Genomic DNA, 23725 nt, shown 5'->3' on the forward strand with positions numbered 1-23725 from the left:
AATGAACAATGTATCTTAAATAGGAATAAAAACAGATTTTACACAGACTCTCTCTTTTTGGAGGGGTGGAAAATGGAACCGAGGGCCTTGCGCATGCTAGGGAAATGTTCTACCACTGAGCTACACCCTATCCAGAAACAGCTAATTTTTAAGACAAGGGCTTTAAGTTTTACTTTCTCCAATGATTTGAAGACACAAAAGAGGGGTTTTTGGGTCAGCTTCCTAGGTAGGTTCATGCTGACCCAAGTTGCCCTTGGGTTTTCATACAAGCCAGAGAAGCCATGGGTCTGTAATGCCTGCCTGCCACCAGGCAGGGTGCTCACCTGCAAATGAAGGATTTTGGATTCATTGTTTCGAAGCATCTCCTTTTGTCTCTCAATTTCAATTTCAAAGCTACATATCTGATTGTGCAAACTTTGTATGCTTTTGTTTTTTTCAACGCTTTCATTCTGCAGCAAGGAAACCTGAGAAAGAAATTCTTCAATTAGTTTAACAAAAAGTGGTTTGATATTAATTAACAATAATGATAGTAATTAAACTTTCACAACATAAGCTTTCTACTGGCTCTTTAAAAGGAGCCCAGGAGAAAAATTCCTCCATACAAAAAGGTAGAAATCTGGAGAGCTAGCAGGGAACCCTGCAAGCTGTTTCTGTCTCTCCCTGCAGCTAAGGAATGCCTGGGAGGGGTCAACTGAATTTCAGAACAAGGGGCTGGTTTTTAAAGTGCTCACTGAAAACAAATCTTTTACCAGTGCAGCTTCTGGATTTGGCCAGGACACATAATAAGAAACAATTTTATATTTTATCCAGCTTGCACAGCACTGAGTATATACCTGAAAAATGGACCTTACAAAGTCATACCTGCTCTAAAACCACAATGTACTTGATATTTTCTGTTATAGTCTTTCTATTTGAAATAATAATAACAATAATAAATAATAATAATAATAATAATAATAATAATAATAATAATCTAGTCCCTGGAGAGCCATCACTAGTTGAAACAGGCCAGGAACAGAAAGACATACTGCCTGTTTTCACAACTAGAACCAAAAAGCTGTAGCAAAAGCAAAGAGAAGGGGCCCTGGGCCTGAGGAGATGAGGGAGACACTGGTCAAAGGGACAAGATTTCCCCTTAAGAATGGTTTCTAAGGTCTGCACAAGATGGTGACAGCTGCTACCAATGAAATGAGCATATCAAACTGCTGAGGACAGATCTGAAATGTTCACCCCATATAAAAAGGGTTATCAACTAGCTTGTTTTAACCATTTCCTAGTAGATGCACACTGGAACATCACACTGTGCATACAATCACTATCTGTCACAACACTTCATCTCCCTTGGCCAGTCCATCAACTCCTAAGAAACAGGTGGAGCTCAGACCCAAAGAGACCCAGACACAAAAACTCATTAAAGTTAACCAGGTGTGCTACACACACTGGTGTGGGAGGTCCTTCTGTCTATGTGTTACTTTTATTGGTTAATGAATAAAGAAACTGCCTTGGCTTGTTGATAATAGGGCAGAACTTAGGTGTGTGTGGGGGGAATGGGGGACATGAAGGATGGGATGGACACGACATGGAGCTGCCGGAGTCAGACATGCTGAAACTTTGCTGGTAAGCCACTGCAACGTGGCAATACACAGATTAATGCAGATGGGTTAAATTAAATGTAAGAGCTAGCCAATAAGAAGCTAGAGCTAATGGGTCAAGCAGTGATTTCATTAATACAGTTCCTATGAGATTATTTCAGGTCTAAGCTAGCTGGGTGGCCAGGCCTCCCTACAACAACACACCTTCAATCCCAGCACTTGGGAGGCAGAGGCAGGTGGATCTCTGTGAGTTCAAAGCCAGCCTGGTATACAGAGTTCCAGAAAAGCCAAGGTTACACAGAGAAATCCTATCTCGAAAAACCAAGAAAATAAAACATAAAGGAAACAAATGGTGCATACCAAGGCTGCATGTCTCATAAGCAAATGAAGCTGCCAATTTCCCAGCCTTCTCCCACCACATAAGGCCATAAGCTCCTGCAGTACCAACTTGTGCCAATGAAGAAGGGCAACAGCAGTTTTACAGAACTCTTCTGAAGTTACTGTTCCATCATTCCCATCTGGCAAAGCCAGATAAAATTTCCAGGTTTTTCTCATTCTCACCCCAAGTGGAAACACCATTTCTTAACAAGAATCTCATGGCTATTTCTAAAAAAAAAAAAAAATACCAATTTTCCTGCAGCAATCAAGTATGGGTTGAGCAGAAACAACTAACAGTAACATGTACACATCGTAGTAAGTAGTCTTACTTTCTTCCCTTTGGAGTTTCCCTTACTTGAACTGTGAATCCACACTTACATCAGAGAGCAAAGCCCTGGAGTACCTGCACATTGCTGCCTTCATGTACCTCTTAAATGGCCACTACTGAGGTTAGCAGGCAGTCATGTTCCAGAAGCACAACATACCCACTCTCCTGTCAGTTAAAAAAAAAAGAGACCTCCATATCTTTTTTGTTTTTTGTTTTTTTGTTTTTTTTGGGGGGACAGGGTTTCCCTGTAGCTTTGGAGCCTGTCCTGGAACTAGCTCTTGTAGACCAGGCTGGCCTCGAACTCACAAAGATTTGCCTGCCTCTGCCTCCCGAGTGCTGGGATTAAAGGCATGAGCCACCACTGCCTGGCTTGAGACCTCCATATCTTGAAGACATCCGTGGCCCACATTTCCTGGGCTGGCGTCATGGAGAGCCACATTCCTCAGAGCCACTAAACGCCTACAGCACAATGAGTGAAAAAAACCAAAAAACTAATTTTTTTTTTCCTTTTGAGACAGGGTCTCAAGGAGCCTAGACTGGCCTTGAATTTTATAGCTAAAGATGACCTTCAACTTCTGACCTTCCCACCCTCCACCTCCCAAGGACTGGGATTAAAGGTTTGTGCCACAACACCTGGGTTATAACTAAGTCATTAAGTACAAGAAAGAGCCTTTTAAATGAACTTGTGAGAAGCAGGACATCCTGGGGTTATATAGTAATTAATAGCAGAAACGAACACTTTCTTCAAGAAGACGGAAAAAAGATTCCTAAGTAGCTATTAATGGGCTCAGAGCAAAGATTGTGTTTCCAGATGGCCACCAACTGGGCTACCAGAAACTTTCTATGCACTGGCACAGCTCCTGCTGCTGGTGGGCATGGTTCTTTCTCGTCCTCACCTCTCCTTTCCAGTTTTACCAACACATGGCACATGCCAGCTCTCTTGAGAACCTCCTACTTTGTCACTTTAGACCAGCAGTTCTCAGTCTGTGCATTGTGACCCCTTTGACAAACCTCTATCTCCAAAAATACTTACATTACGATCATAACAGTAGCAAAATTAGTAATGAAGTAGCAAGGAATTTAATTTTATGGTTGGGGGTCACCACAACATGAAGAACTGTATTAAAGGGTCACAGTATTGGGAAGGTTGAGAACCACTGCGTTAGACTCTGAAGTACATTTATTTGTATCAAACACTTAACACAAGATTCCCAGGTCTTCTTAAAACTCCAATGTCAGCTGCACCATTTAAATCATCTCAATGCCCTCCTGATACAAGTTCTAATCAGTGTATTGAATGTAAATGACCGTGATGAGTGTGAGCCCATGACCATTTCTCCTATCAGTCCTTGGAGTGTTTCCCCCAATTGCAAACACGGGGAGAAGGCAACTTGTTTTCCTCCCTGGGTCTTACAAAAGACCCAGCTGAAGATCATCAACATGAGTAACCAGACACGTGGGATTGGCAAACCTGCTCTGTAAGGAGCCAACCAGTATTTGGAGTTAAGCAGTCTAGACCAGCAATCTCCACGCTGATCAGTGCCAAAGCCGTCAGAAGCAATGCACCTGCACAGGGTGGCTACTTCTCAGAAGGCTTGGAGCCAAGGACCAGAGTATGGATGTTAGCATAATCTTTGTCCTAGATCAGTGCTAAGATGATCCACAAAGTGATTAAATAGAGAAGGAAGGAAAACAGGCACTGCACGTTGTTTGGCAGTTAAACGGGAGCAAACACCTACACAGAGAAGCTGAAGATTCCCTGGGGAATGGTGGTGCACGCATTTAATCCCAGCACTCGGAGGCAGAGGCAGGCGGATCTCTGTGAGTTCGAGGCCAGCCTGGTCTACAAGAGCTAGTTCCAGGACAGGCTCCAAAGCTACAGAGAAACCCTGTCTTGGAAAACAAAACAAAACAAAAAAACCCAAAAAACAAACAAAAAAAAGCAGCTCAAGATTCAAAACAGAACTGACTCTACTGAAAATCACTTCATGCTGGTCCTTTCATTAAAAAACAAAACCAAAAATAATTAGAAAACAGATCTCCTGTTTAAATAGTCTGAAGAATTATAAAGCCTGACAAAAGCCAAAAGCTCCATGCCTACCTTCTTCTCCAGGGAGTTGCTCCACTCCTTCAGCAGATTCACATGCTGTACTGCGGAGCTGGCCTCATGGGCCTTGATCTGCTGGTTTGTACCCTGCAAGAGCAAACATAGGTGACACTAAACCAATCACTCCACTTACAGGTCAGAAAACTTAACATACAACTCTAGAAGCAGGACTACACATGAAGGGAAGGGGGCTCTCACTCGGGGCTTCCTAGGCTACAGTGCAGGGAGTACGCCAAGAGCCTGCGATGCTGCAGAGCCAACCTCAAGTTCATGCTCCTCCCTCAAGTTCTCCCTAGGGCTTCTCATCAATGTTGCATACTTGCAAAACCAAGGAATTAAATTTGAAATTCATCCTGTTTCTTTATAAGTCATTTTCATGAAGATATACAGAGAACGTTCTGGAATGTATAGCTGCTACAGCAGTCCAGTGAACTAGGGTACAGTATTGTATTCAAAAAGGCACCGCCTCACCAGGCTGAGTGTGCTGAGAAATTTACATACAAAACATAAACAATCTACAGAGTACATAAGATGCAGACCATTTAAGCCAAGAGCAAGCACTTTAAATAGTACTTTGCATATTCAAGGAAACAACCAATTTGAGACTATAATTTGTTTTGATACCAGAAAATTAAGAAATCAGAAAAAGCATTTTTATGATCTCCAAAACATATACTCTGTACATAGACTATCTCTCTATATATGCTGATCTGAGCCCAGCTCTGCATCAGCATACATACGCACACACACAGAGGATGGATGGCACTACGCACGACAGAACAGGGAGCTGCAGGCGCCTCCTAGACTACAGTAAGGGAGACTTCATTCTTATTCTCAGTTTTTCATCTTCGCAGAAAAAAGTCCTGCAATGCTGCTCACTGCCTCCGTACCAGCTCCATAACAATGCACTATTAATACATGTAGCTAAATTTAGACACTTTCTTTGTAACATATTTTGCCTTTTGGTAGATATACTCAGGTATGTTTTTTAAAAAAAAACAAACAGAAAACCATATGCAGGTTTCTGACACAAACCCTGTTTCCCAGGAAGTTGGTTTTTCGACAGGCTGGCAGGGGTAAGAGTAAGCACACACGGGAAAAAGCATTACAGACACCCATGTGTGATTCTTACAGCTAAGGGCTGACAAGCAATGTCAAAGCTACATCCAGTTTAACACTCACTTATACTCAGGTAAAAAATAGTTACAATCGCCACAGAAACTCCACCAAATGTCACTGCTTTCTCACTACCGGGAGCTGTCTGGGAGGCAGCAGTTCTTTGGGCACACTGACTTCCCATGCTGCTCCATCTGAGTCTCAAAATCCCTGGCCTGGCAAGTGAGCACCCACCCCTGCTGCATGTATGGCTTGTTTCACCCATGCAGCAGGGTGATCTGGTGTCATGACAAAGACTAAAGAGTGAGAACTCAAATGTTAAAATATTATTATGAGAACTTTCTTCAATGGCAGAATGTCAGTAACTGGGAAGGACAAATGTTGGATACTGACCTGAAAAACGCAGCCATAGCGCTTAAAACTACAGGTGCTGGGGGCATTGACACACTCTGACAAGTGTGCACTCAACTGCAACGGGAAAGAGACGTGAGTTGTGACACAAACGTTTGCATGAAAATGTTCAAACATATCAGGGCACAGAGAGCATCCAGGCTGTACTGCTAAGAAGGTCTTTATCAGTGCAGGTATGTACGCATCATCTGCTTGCTGGACTTCAGGCAGTAAAATACAGTTTCATCACAAGTATACACGTATACACACCAATATACAGAAATACATTCACTGTAACAGTTCTTAAACTTCCAATTTCTTTAGAATGAATTGTTCAAACTGTGACATGCCGTCTGAAGTGCCAGAATTAAAAAAGAAAAAAAAAAACTGAAATGCACATTTAAAGACTATTAACAAAAACTGTATGAAACACAAAAAGTCAGAAAGCATTTGGGATGCAACTGGGTCACACACCTACTATACAGTACACAAAAATAAACCCATTTTCAAAGCAAGCTCACACACTGAACCATTACTAGTAATACTTGAGATGGATGGAGGTGAGTTCACTCCTTCATCTGAAAAGCCTTTTTCCCCTGGCATGTTCAGAGGCTCATAAGCTTTTCAAGGATCCCTACAGCCATTGTAACAACAGGAATCTTATGCTGTCTCCTCTAACTGACAGATGGAAAATTAGGAGTGCCTGGAAAATCTATTGTTGCGGGAGGTCCTCCCACTCCTCCGCTATCACCGCTGAGGTACCAGCCCATTGGGGCGTGGTTTCTCTCCCTTTAAAAAAGCGGCCACTTCCCTCTCCTCTCGCTCTTCACTTCCTGCTCCGCCTGCCACTAGACTCCTTTCCTGGTTGCGTAGAGGGCTGTTGCCTGGGACAGTGATCTGTAAGTTTTTTCCCCTTTAAATAAATACCACCCTAATAATCATAACCCCGAATTGGTGTGGCATTGTTTGTGACTTACGCCTTCAATCTATCCTGAGAGAAGATAGCCTCTAGTTTAGCTCCAGGATGCCCCAAGCAAGAGACAAGGGAACTGAAAAGATGTATACTAAGGACAGATGTGTGTCGGCTGGAACACAGTTCCTGTATGCCTGCTGCCTTCTTCTCATAGCTCTATTCTGTCTCGCCTGTGCAGATAGGGTAGGTGCAGGTTTGTGTAGTTTTAGAATTTTCCTCGGTCTATAAGGACCAAGGTGATTATTTTCTATGTTCAGTATTTAGGAATGAAGGACAAACAAGGATCCGTTCTTCCTCTGTTCATCGACCCTTTCACAACAGCTCTGAAGAAAGGCAACCTGGGAAAGGGCCTTGAGGCCCCCACCACAACCAACCATACCGAAAAGGGCCCCTTAGTTAGGCTGTCATAAAGAGCAGCAGCCTAGCATGCTTGCAGTTTCCCTGAGCTCAGCCGGGACTGGACTCTGGGCTGGACTCGGAGGAAGTACACAGAAGGCCCCACAGGCAGGTCAACGTGTGCCAGTTTAAAACTTTAAGGTGTGACATTCTTTCAGGGCCACTGTTACAATTACAATCAAGACCAGCTAACACTTCTAATGCTACAACCAGGGCACACTGTTCTGACAAGCTATTTCTACTATAAACTCACTGTCCTACCCTTTCCTAACCTGTTTTTATTTTAAGTACACTTGGAACCCTCAAGAATTTACAGGAGCTGTGGAACAGAAGCGAGACTAATGCACAGCCCACAGCTCCTTTCTCTTGGTTTCAGTAAGGCTATTTTTCATCTTAATTCAGAGTTCTGAGCAGACAGAATTGAAGTGAGGCTTATAAATTCTGGGGATCATTTTAGCAGATAGACTCTCCAGATGTTAACAGAAGGATCTTCCAGTGGTCCAGCATGGAGAATTTACTTGTGCTTCCCCGAGGTCCTCCCAGAGGCCTGACACCAACCTTACCCACCATTGTCCTGGGAGGATATACCTAGGTGAGCATGGCTCTCAGGGTCTTCCGAAATCTCCTAGTGCCCCTAGCACTAGGCCCACATGAACTAGGGTTTCTAGGCTGCCTTCCTCCAATTGCCAGGCTGCTGGAGAAGCCTCAAGATGCTCCAAAGATCAGAGCCTCAGATACTAAGCAACCATGGGGCTCCAGGTCAGGTCATATGTAAAAGTGTTAGGATCCCTAGAATTTTCCACGTGGATCTATCCATAGGACAGATCAAATAAAATTAATGATACAAATCTACCCATCTGCCGGGCGGTGGTGGCGCACGCCTTTAATCCCAGCACTTGGGAGGCAGAGGCAGGTGGATCTCTGTGAGTTCGAGACCAGCCTGGTCTACAAGAGCTAGTTCCAGGACAGGCTCCAAAACCACAGAGAAACCCTGTCTCAAAAAAAAAAAAAAAAACAAAAAAAACCCCAAAAAAACAAATCTACCCATCTTACAGAAGTACCTGGGCAGAGTGCAATGTAGAGTTGCTGGGATTCCTCACATGTGCCCTTAGGGATGGTCTCAAATGTGGATGCCCCTCCACTCAGTATCTACACCCCTCCAGCACTGCCCCTGCCCATGAGGTGGCCAAATGGTTTTAGAAGGTCTAAATTCACTTTGTTGAGGCAATCTTACAAAAATTCAGTACAGATTTAAAAACAGTGCTTTAAAAAACTTGAAGAACCATCTTTACTTACATTTGTAGATTCTTCACTTTTTTTTCAATTCTTAGTCTTTTTAATCCTGAATTTACCTTTTTGTAGCTTTCTGTTGTTTGCTTCTGACTCCCAAAAACTTCCTGTTGGTTTTGTCTTTCTTGTTACACACATTACTACAGTCGACCATCAATGAGGACTATATAGATGCCCTTGACTCAGGAAGAGTGGGGCCTACAGTACATGGGACCCAATGTCACAGGGCTTTGCCTGAGCCCTGGCTGTGCCTTACCTCACTTCTCAGAAGAGTCTGGACACTGCACTTATGAGGGCAAGACACCACCACACAGGGACAATCATTGTCTTCGTGTTTCTACAAAGAAAAAGGAAGTGCTTCAAGTGTGGGTCAGCAAAGCTCATCTATCTCAGTGTCCACAGCTCTCCAACGGAGACGCAAAGGAAATTATGCCCACCATTACCACGTCACACTCATCATAGCATGAGTGTCTAGGACCTTGTGACAGCAGGTCAGATGTGACCCAGAGAGAAGTTGTGGAGTACAATGATGGTGACATCCTAATGCCAGCTCCCTCCCCAACAGATCTCAGGTGGAGGGTCCTATGGACAATGTGGGGCTGGTCAAATGCCCATGCTCAGATTTTCCTCTGGCCTTTCAGTCTGGAGTCTGGACAAGACATCTCTCTAATAGCCTCCAGGATGCTGTCCTGAAATTTTGTCTACATTATCTTTAGTGCACAAGTATGGATAAATTTTGGTCTAGGCCCTATTGAAATGGTATGATTAGAACTGTTAATCTCAACATGATTAAACATGTACATAAAAATGCAAGGGCCCGTTGAGGTTATCAAACCCAAGGGCCGAAGAAAAGCAGAGACAGAAGTGCCAGTACAGCAACTACTGCTGAGTAAGGTTGCTCAGCAGTTCTTCCAGGGTCCTGGGACACTTCCAGGTCCCAGTAGGTTTTCTAGTTCCTTGGCCTTCAGTGACATTTGTCTTTAGGTAGATTAACGGACCATGGCTCTTGTTCCAGCACTTTTCAGTCTAGCTAGGCAGGTACAGAGCCAAAACAGTACCCCATAGAAGGGAAGCACATGCCATTTATTTATTTATTTATTTATTTTTTTTTTTTTTTCGAGATAGGGTTTTTCTGTGTTCCAGCCCTGGCTGTCCTGGAACTAGCTGTACACCAGTCTGGCCTTGAACTCACAGAGTTCAGCCTGTCTCTGCCTCCCAAGTGCTGGGATTAAAGGTGTGAGCCACCACCAACTGGCTGGAAGTAATTGTTTAACAGAGGACACTGACCTGGAGAGGGCACCAGGCTCAATCTTGTGGGAATTTAAAAGTCTGGGCCTTCTAGGTGTGAACCCTACAAGTTTAAGCTGCTCTGCTCCTGAGCTGGATCTCAGAGCCCTTCTGGATAGGTATGTGGTAAGCAGGTCTATTATCGTTCCATACTGACTAGAAGAGCTGGACAGGGAGAATCTGGTCATAGCTCTCCCTCAAGGAACAGCTTGCTCAAGCATGTGGGGTTTGCATGGATCTGGAGTTTTTAAGAATCACAAAGTCAAGGCATTTTGCACATTTCAGAGGAAACCCAGTAACTAGCCTTGTGAATCAAGTGGGGCCACAGTACTCTCCCAAGAGCCAAGGTCACGAGTCTACAGAGCAAGGCGGGGACTCTGAGACGTGGTAAAGGAACCATAGTCTCTATGCTCTCTGAACTCACACACTCCCATTTTCATTCTTTGGGCTGGACACCTGCCTGTGCCTCATCAAATAAGCATCATGGAGAGAAAAAAAAAAAGATAGCACTGGAGAAGGCAAGGGAAAGTAGGGCTGAGAGGAGGGGAGGAGGAGCCGGCAGGATGACTGGGAGGTCAATGAGGCAGAACACCCAGTATCTTTGTGTGTACTTTTGCACACTCATGAAAGAGTATCAGGAGACAGGATTTCTATGTGTAGCCCTGGTCGTCCTAAAACTCGCTCTGTATAGACCAGGTTGGCCTCAAATTCACAAAGATGCACCTGCCTCTGCCTCCTGAGCGTTGGGATTAAAGGCGTGCACCACCGCTGCCTGGCAGGAAGGTTTTAAAAGCATCAAAGGATGCACATGTTTAAGTTAGATTTTGATGAACTGTTGTCAAACTGCTCTCCAATAACCTGACCCCAATCTGAAATGTCATTATCACAAGAAAGCATATTCCTGCACTTTACCAATTCTATCACGCTTTTTAATCTATGAGTCTAAATGGAAAGGGTACAATGTGGGGAGTCCTGCAGCTCAGGCATTGTGAATTGGTGTGTTTCCTCTTATTAATCATGGATAGTTTTTTTTATTGAATTGCCGGTTCAGGACTTTAACCCGTAATACTGACTGAACAGTGCCTTCCCACAATACTGCCCACGTTCATTCAGAAGCTCTAAATGGGACCTTATTGGATCTGCAGCTGTCATTAATTAATAAGGACAAGCCCTCACTCTCATGACTGCATCCTTAGAGAGGCAAGGACTCGGGAACAGCCACCTCAACAGAGACAGAGCAGGAGTTCAAGGTGATCCTCAGGTAGCCAGTAAATTTAAGATCAGCCTGGGCTTTTATAAAAGAACCTATTTCAAAACAAAAATGAAAGTGAAAGGCCAATGGGGTGCCACATGCTGGTGATTACTGAGAAGGCCAAGGTGGGAGGATGCCAAATTTAAGGCCAGCCTAAATGAGTGGTACTTTCAGGGAATGCCAGACCGTGTCTTAAAAAAGATTTAAAAAAAAAAAAAAAGTGGTCTCTGAGGCCCTGAATTTTATTCTGAGTAACACAAAACAAAATGAAAGCAACAGCAGAGCACACTAGTAACACTGTTAAAGGAGCCTGCAGCCAGTTTCCACCATGAAGGCCTCCAGAGATTTACAATGAACAGTCATTTCTTTGCGAAATTCAGATCTCAAACTGCCTTCCATCTGTGGCTGCAGATTAAAAATTCAAATGAAATAAGCGCTGCTTCTTCACTGGCCTTTCCTGGCCCTCCCTTATTGGTGTTTTGTATACATCATGGTCACAGTACTTTCCATACGACTGGAATTTAACTGTATATATACCTGTATATCTCCTTTCTCAGACTGCAGACTAAGGAGAGAAATTTCAAGTCAGCCCCTTTGCCATCAACACATGGTTAACCATGTGCTCTCCTGACTCTTACAGTCTCGCCTGCTGTTCAGAGGTGGCTGCTATGTGGTATCTAACCAGCATGTTTTCAGTTCCTTCTCAAAGGAAAACTACTTGGCTATACTCTCAAGTAACTGATCTCTGCAAGGAGCAAAGTGTAACTTTGACAGCAGTGTATTAACATGTGTACAGCCTGGACAGTGTCTCACTCATTGGAAGTTTGTTACTAGATGAACTGCTCAATTATGACACATTATAATGCTATTTTCCAAAGGAGAAGATATAGTCCTTGAAAGCTTTTAGTAACTGGAAATGTCTATGGTATTCTACAAGAAAAAGATGTTCAGATAAAATGAGGCCCAGACTCAGGCCTGACTAGTGATGGGAGTGAATACCGAGACAGCAGAGCAGAACACATCTCATGTCATAGGAGATTCTCCTAACATGGTGGCCATGACATGTTACATGACAGACACTAGAAACTCAGCAATGGCCCTTGTACCATGGCTGTACCCCAACAGTCCCCCTTCTGATGACCCTGGCATCACCACCAAGAGTAGTCCCTTCCTGTTGGTCTCTCAGCAATACCTGACCAGGGTCCCCAGTTCTCCTGATCAACCTGCAAGCAGTCCATGTCCTGGAATGGCATGGTATACAGTAGGCATACAACCAAAGATTGCTTGATGAATGACCGATTTTCAAGTTGGTCCTCTACCCTCAATGTCTCATCTTTCACACAGAAATGATGATTCCACTGCATACACAGAACAGACCATGCCAAAACAAAAAGGCAGGAAAACATCTGAACCCTTGTCTCTCCAGAGACACAGCTGCCTGTGATACTGTAGGACAAATGAGCCTGTTGTAAGTGATGGTTGTGTCATACAGCTGTGAGAAGATAAGCACTCCATCAAAATTTGAGGCTATTCTTTGGGACAAGTTACAAATTCTACCTTTTCTGAATCATCGTTCTTCATTTTTTTGACATCTCAAGTGAGTCAATCAAGGCAACGGAAAGTGTTAATTATATAAATCAAAATAGGCAAAACAAATACAGCTTTACTCTGAAATAAAGTTAGATGAAAATTGCTATTTAATCCTTTCTTTTTATCCTTGTTAGAATCGTCATCTCTGCAGAGGAAGTGCACCTGAGCTGAGCAGAAGGGACATGAACAGGCAACATCGCACCTGCAGTGTGATCATGGGAACTTGACTCTTGCAGTGATTGCATGTGGCCTCTCGGTATTTACAGGCCTTTTCCACATGATCCCGCAAGTCTTTCCTCAATACTTTTTCTTTGCAGTCGGCACGAAGACAGGGAAGCTCCTCAAACTGGCATTCATTTTTTAGGTGCACCTGTAGAACAAACCAAAGTTCTTAACTGGCAAAAACTAAGTGTGAAACGGCAGACTGTAACTGCCATATAGTGAGGTCTTGCAGATGCTATGACCCTGCAACAGGGACAGTTCTATGCAGCAGAACAGCAAGCACAAGAGACACAGGCTCACTGTGTGTACCTTATATTTCCTCAACACATACGTGAGTAAGGGACCATGCACTTGTTCTCTCTGTTACCAGAACTGGAGAGTGGGGGTGTCTCTGTTAAGAACTATTTTAGCCAGATGTGATGATGTAGACCTGAGCTGTCATACTAGCAGAACTGGCTGAGACAGGGGAACAGGAGGATCCTGAGTTCAAAGTTAGCCTGAACTGTGTGTGTGTAACTGATATATATGTGTGTGTGATTGATATATATATGTGTTGTCTGTGTGTTTATATGTATATATGTATACATACATATAAATGTATATGTATACCAAAACTAGTGTCAAAAACTACACAAACACACACACCCTGAACTATAGAGTAAAACTTGTGTCAACCTCTCCTCCCATAAAACCACCACCACCACCACACACACATACACACACACACAGAGAACACACTAACCCTTTAAATCCTTTATTCTTATTCAATTATTCACTCTGAATAAAATACACAAATTAAAAAAAGCAACCTTAAGTTACATGAAATTTCATGGTAGAAGTAAAGTTATAAAGTGTCTTTAAAAATTAAAACCTGGGGGTTGGAGAGATGGCTCAGTGGTTAAGAGCACTGACTGCTCTTCCAGAGGACCTGGCTTCAATTCCCAGCACCCACATGGCAGCTCACAGCTGTCTGAAGATTCAGTTGCAGGGGATCTGACACCTTTACACCAATGCACATAAAATAAAGTTAAATAAACTATAAAAAATATTAAAAAAAAAGAATTGACCCAGCACTCGGGAGGCAGAGGCAGGCGGATCTCTGTGAGTTCGAGACCAGCCTGGTCTACAAGAGCTAGCCCAGGACAGGCTCCAAATCCACAGAGAAACCCTGTCTCGAAAAACCAAAAAAAAAAAAAAAAAAAGAATTGACAAAGGTCCTGGGGTTGAATATGATCAAGACAACCTTGTATATGTGTATCAAACTATTAAATGACAATAAGCTTTTAAAAAAATTAAAACCCAACTCCAATTTCTTTATTCTAAGTAGGGCAGAGGATGACAATTCGCTATGTCATGAGAAATGACACTTTATGTCCTAGGGATTGGACACTCTCTTACAAGGTTTCATTTGAAAAGAATGCAGTAACCAGAGCACCACGGTGCACACCATGTTCCGCCGCCGTGGTCAGGTATGCCTCTGGTTCTGGAGTCACTTGGGTACTCACCAGCAGATGCCCCAGAGTCAGCTGCTCTGCACAACCTCTGCCTTCATTCCGACAGTAGATCTGAAGGGCCAGGATCTCTCTCTTACAGCAATTATCTTTAAACACCTGAATTGAAAGGTAGTTAGAGGATTAATACTTCTTAATCTTCATATGTTGCCATTGGACAAGGTAAAAACCACTCTAAAAATGCTAAGAGCAACTCTTAAGTGGGCCTCAGGAAGCATGAAGGACCGTCTTAATTTCTGTAAGTACAATGAAGGAGCCGGCCCCACTAAGAGACACCATTTAACTCCTATAACTTTAGCCACTACCTTTTATTAAGTAAATCAGAAGGCATGTTGGGTAAAGGCATTTTGGAGCATTATGGTCCTTGAGTACTGACACAGCCTGCCAAAGGATGTGGCGACAGGCTGGTAATTCAACATGGTATACAAAAAGCTTGTCAGAATCAGACCAATAGTTGTGGAGATAATGTTTTGAGACAACTTGTGAAATAATTTTGGTTCCTTCTTAGTGTATGCTGCTTGTAACTCAGTTTTTTCCAAATCATGCTTTTTTTTTTTCTCCAGAGAGGAAGGACTCCCAGGCCCTTGCGCATGCTAAGGAAACACTCCACCACAGAGCCACATCTTAGCCCCAAATTAGCTTTAAATATGTGCCACAAGGATGAGCTAGTACTGAACTATTTTCCTGGAAATGAACCACCTGCTTGCCTTTAATTTTATTTGCCTGTAGAAAACAAGCAATCTGTCTCTAACAAGAGTCTTCAGCATCTTGGTCCTCAGGCATTTCTGAAACAACTCCCCGCTGTCAATATCTGTGATAGGAAGACAGGGCACTTAATATGCCCTCTCCAAACTTCCAGGCAGAGACAGAATCAGTGTAGCTGGTGAAGTTTAAAAACGAGGTGACTCAGCCATCCCTGTGCTTTTGTACAAGCATGAGTTGGGATGCTGACACCTACATAGATTCAAGCATGTTGGTGTGTACCTATAAACCCAGTGCTGGGGTGGCAGAGACAGGATTTGGAGCTTAAAGGCCAGCTATTCTACCCAATCAGAATGCTCCAGGGGTCAGTAACAGATCCTGTTTCAAAAACTAAGATGGAAGCTCTGAGTGGTAGTGCACCCCTCTAATCACAACACTTGGGAGACAGAGGCAAGAGGTTTGCTTGAGGTCAGTCTGGTCCACACACTGAGCTCCAGAACTGCAGGGACTATGTAGAGAACCTGTTTCAGGAAAAAAAGAGAAGAGAAGGGGAGCGAAGGGGAGGAGAGAAATAAGGATCATAACTGTAAATGAAACAGATACTAAAAACAGTCACCTTAACTTGTGGCTTTAACTTCTTTCTCTCAGTCACAATTGTCAATACATGTGAACAAGGTAGGCCCGCTGCCATGTTAGGAAAAGGAATGGAGTAAAAGCCAGGCTCGGTGGGGTGGCGTCTGCCTTTAACCCCAGCACTTGGGAGGAAGAGGCAGGCGGATCTGAGTTCAAGGGCAGCCTGGTCTACAGAGTGAGTTCTTGAACAGACTGGGCTACACAGAGAAACCTTGTCTCACAGAAGAAAAAAAAGGGAGGGAGGGAGGGAGGGAGGGAGGGAGGGAGGGAAGGTGTAAAAAGGGGAGGGGCATGAGAGGGGAAGAGAGGAGAGGAGAGGAGAGAGAAGAGTTGGGCAAGTGACTGACAAATGGCTAGAGTCTTCAGCAGCAGAGATATGCTAATGTGCTAAGAAAAGCAGGGAGGGTTGGCTAACTCCCTTTCTAACTATCCAGAACAAGTTCCATTAGAGACCCTTCTCCCTAGAGCTCAGGGGCCCTGTGGCCAGCTGCCTCAGCTGGGCTGCCTTGACCAACAAGTCGGGGACTTGCAAATGCTTTTGACAGGAAATCCCAGAGCAAGGCTCTTACTGTTGGATTTAATAGCCTACATTAAAAACTGTTAGGCTCATTAATCAGAATATTGGAATCATACACATTTTTATTGACACTTAAGTCCTTAAGGGTTAGTTGGTTCAAGCTACAAATGTGCTTGGAAAGGCTTAGTATTATGTGGGTGGCCATGTGTAAGAGAAAAGGAGAGGAACTGGGTTCAGGAAGAAGACAGGGGAGAGCCTCAGTGGTACCCACTCTCTAACTGTACAGTGATCTCATTCACTGTCTCAGCACTTCAAGACACTAGTGAAGGGGAGCGAGGACAAATTCAAAGCCCACACTCCCCACTGGCATGTTTGAAGGTAAAAGCTAGCGTACAAGTTGAGTGTGAACTGCATGAGAAGAAAGTTACCAGGGCAGCAATGATCTGACCACAGCCAGCCACCACCGTAACAGGCACCTCAGCACTCCTCACACTCCTTCCCATGGAGTACACAGGTGGGACTGGCTCAGGGGAGAGTGCCTTGCAGGAATTGTAACAGAAGATGGACACATGTGCCTGAATGATGCTCTATTCCTAGTCTGCCCAGGCACTCACATAACACACGTCAGGCCTTGGAGTCTGCTGCAATACTGTCAAAACTAAGTGTTGACTATTATGGAGTCTGAGGCAGGAGGACTGCCATGAGTTTCAGGCCAGGATGGGTTACACTGGATGGCTACCAGTCCCCAAAAACAAAACAGAAGAAAGAAAAGAAAGAAGGATGAATGGAAGAAGAAAGGAAAGAAGGAAGGGAGTGAGGGGGGGGGGGACCCAAGGGACTTGCCACATGTAAGCAGAAGCGGGTAGATATAGATCTCCACGAGCTCAAAGCCAGCCAGGGCTGCACAGTACAACCCTGTCTCAAAAACAAAACAAAACAAAACAAAAAACCCCAAACACAAAACCCAAGGGACCAGAGATCTAACTCAGTTGGTGCTGTGCTTGCAAAGTATATTTGAAGCCCTGGGATGTACCTCAGTACTGCATAAACTAGGTGTGGGAGCACACATCTGTAATCTCAGAACTTGGGAGATGGAGACAGGACCTCAGATACTAAGTGAATTCAAGCCTAGCTTAAGCCAGACTCCCATCCTCACCTCCCCACAAAAATATTAACTTTTTTTTTTTGAGACAGTCTCTTTATTGTGTAGTTCTTGCTGTCCTGGAGCTTGCTATGTAGAGGAGGCTGACCTTGAACTCGCAGAGATCCACCTGCCTCTTAAGTACTGTGATCAAAGGTGTGCACCACTTAAAAGGGAGAAATAGCTGAGAAATGGCAGTGCACGCAGGTGTCCATGAGTTTGAGACCCAACCAAAGGAACAAAGAAAAACAGTGAAATAAAACTGAATTTCAATGCATTGTACAAAAATAAAACTGAATTTCAATGCATTGTACAAAAACTATGTAAAAAGGTGTCTCATTTAAAAAGGTCAATTATTTTCTGTGCAAACTTGGCAACCTGAATTTGATCCCTAGGATCCAATTAAAGATAGAAGGAAAGAATCCCATAAAGTTGTTTTCTGACCTCTACACAAACATTATAGCATACACGCACCGCCCCTCAATAATAAATAAATAAATTTAAGCTAAATTCCAGAGCACTAAACGCAAGCTATGTGAAATGTATCAACCACCCAAGAAGCCCAGCATGGTTGCACACCCCTGCACTCAGAAGCTGGGGCAAGATCATTAGGTTTGGGGGCCCTGTCTGAAGAAAGGAAATAAAATAGAGTACCTTGTCTTTGATGATGCTTTCTTGGCACGCTGTACATTTTGGGCTAGAGGAGCTGAAGGAAACAAAGCAAGCATGTTAGAGCAGCAGTCCCTCCTTCCTTCAGGCTCAGTGGGCACACAGAATGCCTTCCTTTGCAGTCAGACCTGCTCTAGCTCACGGCAACAGGTAGAGCTCCAGGACACTATGGAAAACCTAACTTAAATAGGAATCCACAGTAGAAAAAGAACCAAACTTTAAAAAAAAAATGGTAATTTTTCAAAAGGAAACTATTACATTCAATAGCTTAGTCCCACTGGAAAAACTTAAAGAACATGAAGTTACATGTCCTACTGGTGTCGTACTGAGTCTCAGAGAAGACCCTCTGGAAAGAGCACTCACAGGTACTCAAGGCCTTCTGATATTCTGGTCTTGGGCTACAGACAAGTTCACTGTGTATAAAAATGCCAGTGGCACCTGCACAGGGGAACTGCCTCTATCCCTTAGGACACCCCAAGTTCAACTATGGTCCTTCCACTCTCAGCAGGCAAAGGGATGCAATGAGGGCGAGGGGCACACAGGAAACTGGCTACTGGGCTTGGTCTTGATTTCAGACACCCAGGGGGGAGTGGCCAGTTGGGAAGAGGGTGGGCCTTTAAAGCTAATGTGTCCTGAGAGTACTGATGGTGTAGTAGAATGTCCTGTAGGGACCCGAGGGCCAAGCACAATGCCTGGCAAATACACAATAGCTACAGGATGAAGTTCTTCCCTGGCCAATTCAAGTTCTGTCCTTTAACTCCAATCTGCCCTTGTGATTTTACCACAGCAACCCACAAAGCTCATGAGCTTCTAGGGTCTTGGTACAAGCTCTATGTGTACCTCTTAGGCAAACTTACACCTGTTTGTGCTCCACGTGATCCTACCTTCCTCTACCGTGGCTTCTATTTTAAGGACTTATGATCATTTGGCATCACCACCATAAACATGAACTTCTTGAGCACAATACAGCAACACAGATGGGGGCTCAAGGCTTTGTGGACAGAGTGCTGACACCATGTAGGAGACTTCAGGAAAGAGGCCTGGGGGTGGGATGTGAGGCAGGTAGGGCAAGGTACAGAGGCTTCAGAAGACTCAGACATGAGATCTCCCTGCGTTTCCCTAAAGGCCTCTGAAGTTAGACTTAAAAGCATTCGCGGTTTCGAGAGAAACAGGTGAAGATAGGTATAGCTGCCCTGGCCAGGCAGCCTGAAGACATATGTAGCACCCACCTGAGCAGGGCAGCCATGCAGCTCTCACAAAACCGGTGCCCACACTCAGTCTGCTTCGGGTTGCACAGCACCAGGCGGCACTTCTCACACTTATACTTGTCTTCCACTGCCTTCACAAACTTCTCCTTGTAGCCACCTTGCTCTGGCACAAGCACTGACCCTGCACTGCGATCAGGCTGCAGTTTGAGAGGTGGGTTGGGCTGCAGGGCTCCAGCAGCATCCAGCTTTTTGCTTGACTCCATCTTAGGAAAAAGAAATTCTGCCAGAAGAGAAGTAATGATAAGTGTCCATCATCCCCTTCATTATTTGAGAAGGCCTAACAAACATGACTGAGAAAAGCAAAAGTGCCCGAGGTCATACTTCCAGTATTTAAAGAGTACAGCAGATTCCTTCCCAGCCTTAGTCTGCCACGGAGCAAGACAGACCACATGGCTTCCTTCTTTACATTATCCAGATAGCACTGTTAACACTGCTATTCAAATACTTGTTGAGAAAAAGACTTCGTAAACTGTATTTCCAAGATTCCTTAAAATACACAAAATATTTTTCTGTGCCAAAACTTCATTCCAATGATTTGCCCGAAGTAGCAGCCATTGTTACTGCTAAGATTTATTTTGTTTTTAATGGTGTGTGCATCATCTACACATGGAGACACACATGTCAGTGCAGGTGCCCTTGGAAGCAAAAGGCATCAGATCCCATGGAGCTGGAGTTAGAAATAGTTGTAATCAAACTTGGGTCCTCTGCAAGAGCAGTAGGCACTCTTAACCACTGAGCCACCCACCCCTCCAGTCTTAGCAACAGCCATTCTTGGCCAATTTTATTTTCTAGTTAAGTCCCTGACCATAACTCCCACCAGACTGTGATAAAGCCAAAGTGGGCCAGTGGCTAGTCCACCACCTTGTGTTCCAGCAGTGGTATTTACTGTAAGCGAGGTGTTTCTAGCCCATACGAGCCATGTGTGAGTATGCCTGCAGGATGTAGGGCCCTTGTTTCTGCCCTCTGCCCTCAGTTTACCTGAGTAAGCCCCCACACCACAGAGCCATGATACTGTCACATGGAGCCTATGAGGAGTAGAGTAGGGTCTCTTTGGGAGGCTGAGATTCAGGCAGGCATAAAGGTGCTCAGGTCAGGCCTGGCAGAGGGACATGGAACTGGATTTGTCTCTCAGACCCTGCACAGGTTCACTTTCCACAGGTTACCAGTTTCTCTGCCTTCCACCTGCAAGTCGCATGATGGACAATGAGAGCACTCCCCAATTCAGCCACACAGATCTCAGGATAGGCAGCTCTGTCAGTTGAGCCTTGAAGTCAAGTAAGCAAAACTAATCAAGAACACAAAGCAGTTGACTAGATTCCCGAGGAAACACTGTCTTTAATGGAAATTATAGCCAGCATCAATATCACACACCAACAGTGACAACACCTCCAGTAGTCCAGTACAGATGGAATGGGTCCAGATGGTGGTAAAAAGGCTGGCTTCTCTTTCCTTTGTAGATACCCCACAATCAGTGTGAAGTTTTATAACAAGAAACTTTGAATGATGGACAATCATATCTATTAGTAACACTGTAAAGTTCCTCAGAGACATTTTTTTAGGAGTTTGCCACACCCAACCTCTCTCAGACCTTTCTGGGTAGCTCTAGCACGCAGGCACTGATACGCTTAGCTCAGCTTGCATAGCCCATGAGTCCTGTCCCCCGTGCACCACAGCAAAGAAGGTCAGAAAAGACCTGCAGAAAGAAGCCTGTGGTGGCCTCTGAAACACAAAATTTATTTTTCTGTCTCCCACTCCCAGTCCTTTCCCACACCATGCCCATATCTGCTAAGTAAACAGGTGCTTCCAAAAGTTGCCAGCTCCCTTAAAAATGCATCCTATTCTTGCACAATTTATTTTTGCTATTTAAAAAAAGTGTGAGTTTGAATGGGCAAGCATATAATTCAGTTGGTAGAGAATTGGCCTGGATTGGATCCCTAGTATCAAATGTGTTTTGGTGGCATGCTAGCACCTGTAATCCTAGCACTCAGGAGGCAAAGGCTAGAGGATCAGTGGATTAAGGTTATCCTCTGCTCCACAGTGAGTATGAAGACAGTTTGGGATCCATGAGAACCATTTCAAAAACAAAAACCATAAAAACAAAACCCTTTAAACTCAGATCCTGTCAACTTACAATATTTGGAGCATCTACTCCCAGGACTCCCCTTACTTCTCATGTCAGTGTGAGACTCAGAGTTATGAGCTAGGACCGGGAACCCCAACATACCAGAGGCACAGAGGAGATACAAGTGTTCAGAAGTCTGGGGCAGAGCCGAGTCTTCCTCTTCCCCTAAGTCCTGCTCATGTACTGTTTTCTGCTGTTCGTTCTGAGAAGAACAATTTTTTCATGACTACAGATGTATAAAAATGGCTGTCAGCAGCAGAAAAATTAATGAACTGATTGATTAGCCACACCTGGGTAAGCTTTAATAAAAGAGAATGTTGCTGTGGCCTTGTATGAAACCACAGATGTGCACCAGTAAGTTTTCAAGATGACTTCAAGGGGTCAGTGACTCTCCTTGCAGTCTTCCATTGAGAAGCCTGTTCACAAGAATGACAGCTTACTTTTCTGAGCTATGTGTGAAAGTGGCCTGGACTGAATGAAGATCTGCAGGGAGCTCACTGGCTGCCCACCACCAACCATTCTGTGCCCCTGGAGTGCTCAGTATCCCTGCACAGTCCAATCTCACAGTGTACCTCCCCTTCTTCTAAAGGAGCTCCAAGCAACCCTATGTGCTTGTCCCATGGCACTTCAGACTGGGGAACAGCAGACTTGGACAAGGACTGGGATTGGTTATCTTCAGCTGACTGACTGATAACCCCAGGTACTGAGAACAGTGCCTTGACAGGTAGTGAGTGCTCAGTATGTACCTGCTGCACTACCAGAAAGATGAAGTCTGAGACACTCACCTCAAACGACTTCTATGTCGAGCTGACTTCAGGAACAGAGAATTTTAATTCTCTGCAATGTAAAAACCAAATTTCAGTGTGGTGCTCTGCTCTATAGTGTTTGGGAAGCTGTGTTCAGTAGGGTCTCATGACGAGAAATGAGGGTAACTAAATTCCTATTTCTAAGTTGGGGTTTCTATTGCTGTGATGAGACACCATGACCACAGCAACTCTGTAAGAGAAAAACATTTAATTGGGGCTGGCTTATAGTTCAAAGGTTTAGTCCAATATCATCCTGGCAGTACACAGGCAGACATGGTGCTGGAGAAAGGTAGCTAGAGTTTTACATTTGGATCCAAAGGCAGCAGCAGGAAGAGAACCACTGTGTCTGGCTTGGCACTTGAAACCCCAAAGATCACCCCCAGTGACTTGCTTTGTCCAACAAGGCCACACCTACTCTAACAAGGCCACACCTCCTAATGCTACTCCCTAAGCATCCAAATATTTGTGTCTATGGGGCCGCCCTTATTTAAACCACACCAAGAGACCCAGTTAATGATGAGTAATCTTTCTTTTGCTATAGAATGTTATGCTCTATATAAATAAGAAAAGACTACAACTGCAGGTCCTTGTTTTTGTAGAATGCCAAAGAAAAGGAAACAGATTTTTTTTTTTTTAAAAAAAAATGCTATACCTAGTTCATCAACTAGAGCCTTGCAGCAGTCTGTTGCAAAAGGCACTCAATAGCTGGAGGCAGGTCTGTGGGGACTCACCCCCTCAACACCTCCAGGGCCACAGTAGGCCACTGACAACTGATCCATATCCCTGACACAGTCATTCTAAGGCTCAGTGGGTGTGAAGGAAGCAGCTTCAGGTAAGAGAAACCACAGGATGGGCACAACAGGTCTGTGTGCTGCATACTTACTAGCCATGAGAGCTTGAGAAAACCACCTGGGCTTGAGTGTCCAGGACAGAGCCCAGACAAGTGGGAACCAGTGCTGTAGGAGTGAGGGAAGAAGAATGTGGCAGAGGCACTGGTAGAGGAATGGGGCTTCTTGGTGGGAAGGTAAGAATATCCTGATATTAGAGAGTGCTGCTAACTGTAGACTAAAGTTAGTCACCCTAACCGTTCACTCATGCTGCTATCTTCTGAATTTCACAACACAGCTTAACTGATAGTCAAAATTTACTTTTTTACTTGTAAATAGCATGAACAAGTTTCTCCACAGGGCACTGACAATACAAAGATGACATGCTACAGGAGTTTTCATTTTCTTTTCCTTCCTTTTTTTTTTTTTTTGAGACAGGCTTCCTCTGTATAACAACCTTGGGTATCCTGGAACTCACTTTGTAGACAAGGCCAGCCTCGAACTTACAAAGCTTCACCTGCCTCTGCTTCCTGAGTGCTGGGATTAAAGGTGTGCGTGGCTATCACCTGGCACATAGTTTGTTAAATTACACTGGTTTATAAGGGGAG

The 23725-nt window shown here is 44.2% G+C and overlaps 1 protein-coding gene across 8 annotated transcripts in view; it reads right to left on the reverse strand.

The window, feature by feature from the left end:
- The window catches only part of Traf3 (TNF receptor associated factor 3), a 108418-nt gene that overhangs the window by 13830 nt on the left and 70863 nt on the right, over positions 1 to 23725 (reverse strand). For 7 of the 8 annotated variants that reach the window (XM_041633133.1, XM_041633132.1, XM_041633126.1 and 4 more), the window contains 8 exons: positions 19324 to 19582; positions 18080 to 18131; positions 14427 to 14531; positions 12902 to 13069; positions 8827 to 8907; positions 5915 to 5989; positions 4400 to 4492; positions 324 to 464 (listed from right to left, as the gene is read on the reverse strand). In XM_041633133.1, the coding sequence (XP_041489067.1) occupies positions 324 to 464; positions 4400 to 4492; positions 5915 to 5989; positions 8827 to 8907; positions 12902 to 13069; positions 14427 to 14531; positions 18080 to 18131; positions 19324 to 19565 (957 nt within the window). In that variant the 5' untranslated portion in view covers positions 19566 to 19582. The remainder of the gene's footprint in view (positions 1 to 323; positions 465 to 4399; positions 4493 to 5914; positions 5990 to 8826; positions 8908 to 12901; positions 13070 to 14426; positions 14532 to 18079; positions 18132 to 19323; positions 19583 to 23725) is intronic. The other variant, XM_041633134.1, reaches the window with a different exon arrangement.

Source organism: Microtus oregoni, unplaced genomic scaffold (assembly GCF_018167655.1).
Source record: "Microtus oregoni isolate MIOR12 unplaced genomic scaffold, Mior012 000043F_ref0000047, whole genome shotgun sequence".
Lineage (NCBI taxonomy): Eukaryota > Metazoa > Chordata > Mammalia > Rodentia > Cricetidae > Microtus > Microtus oregoni.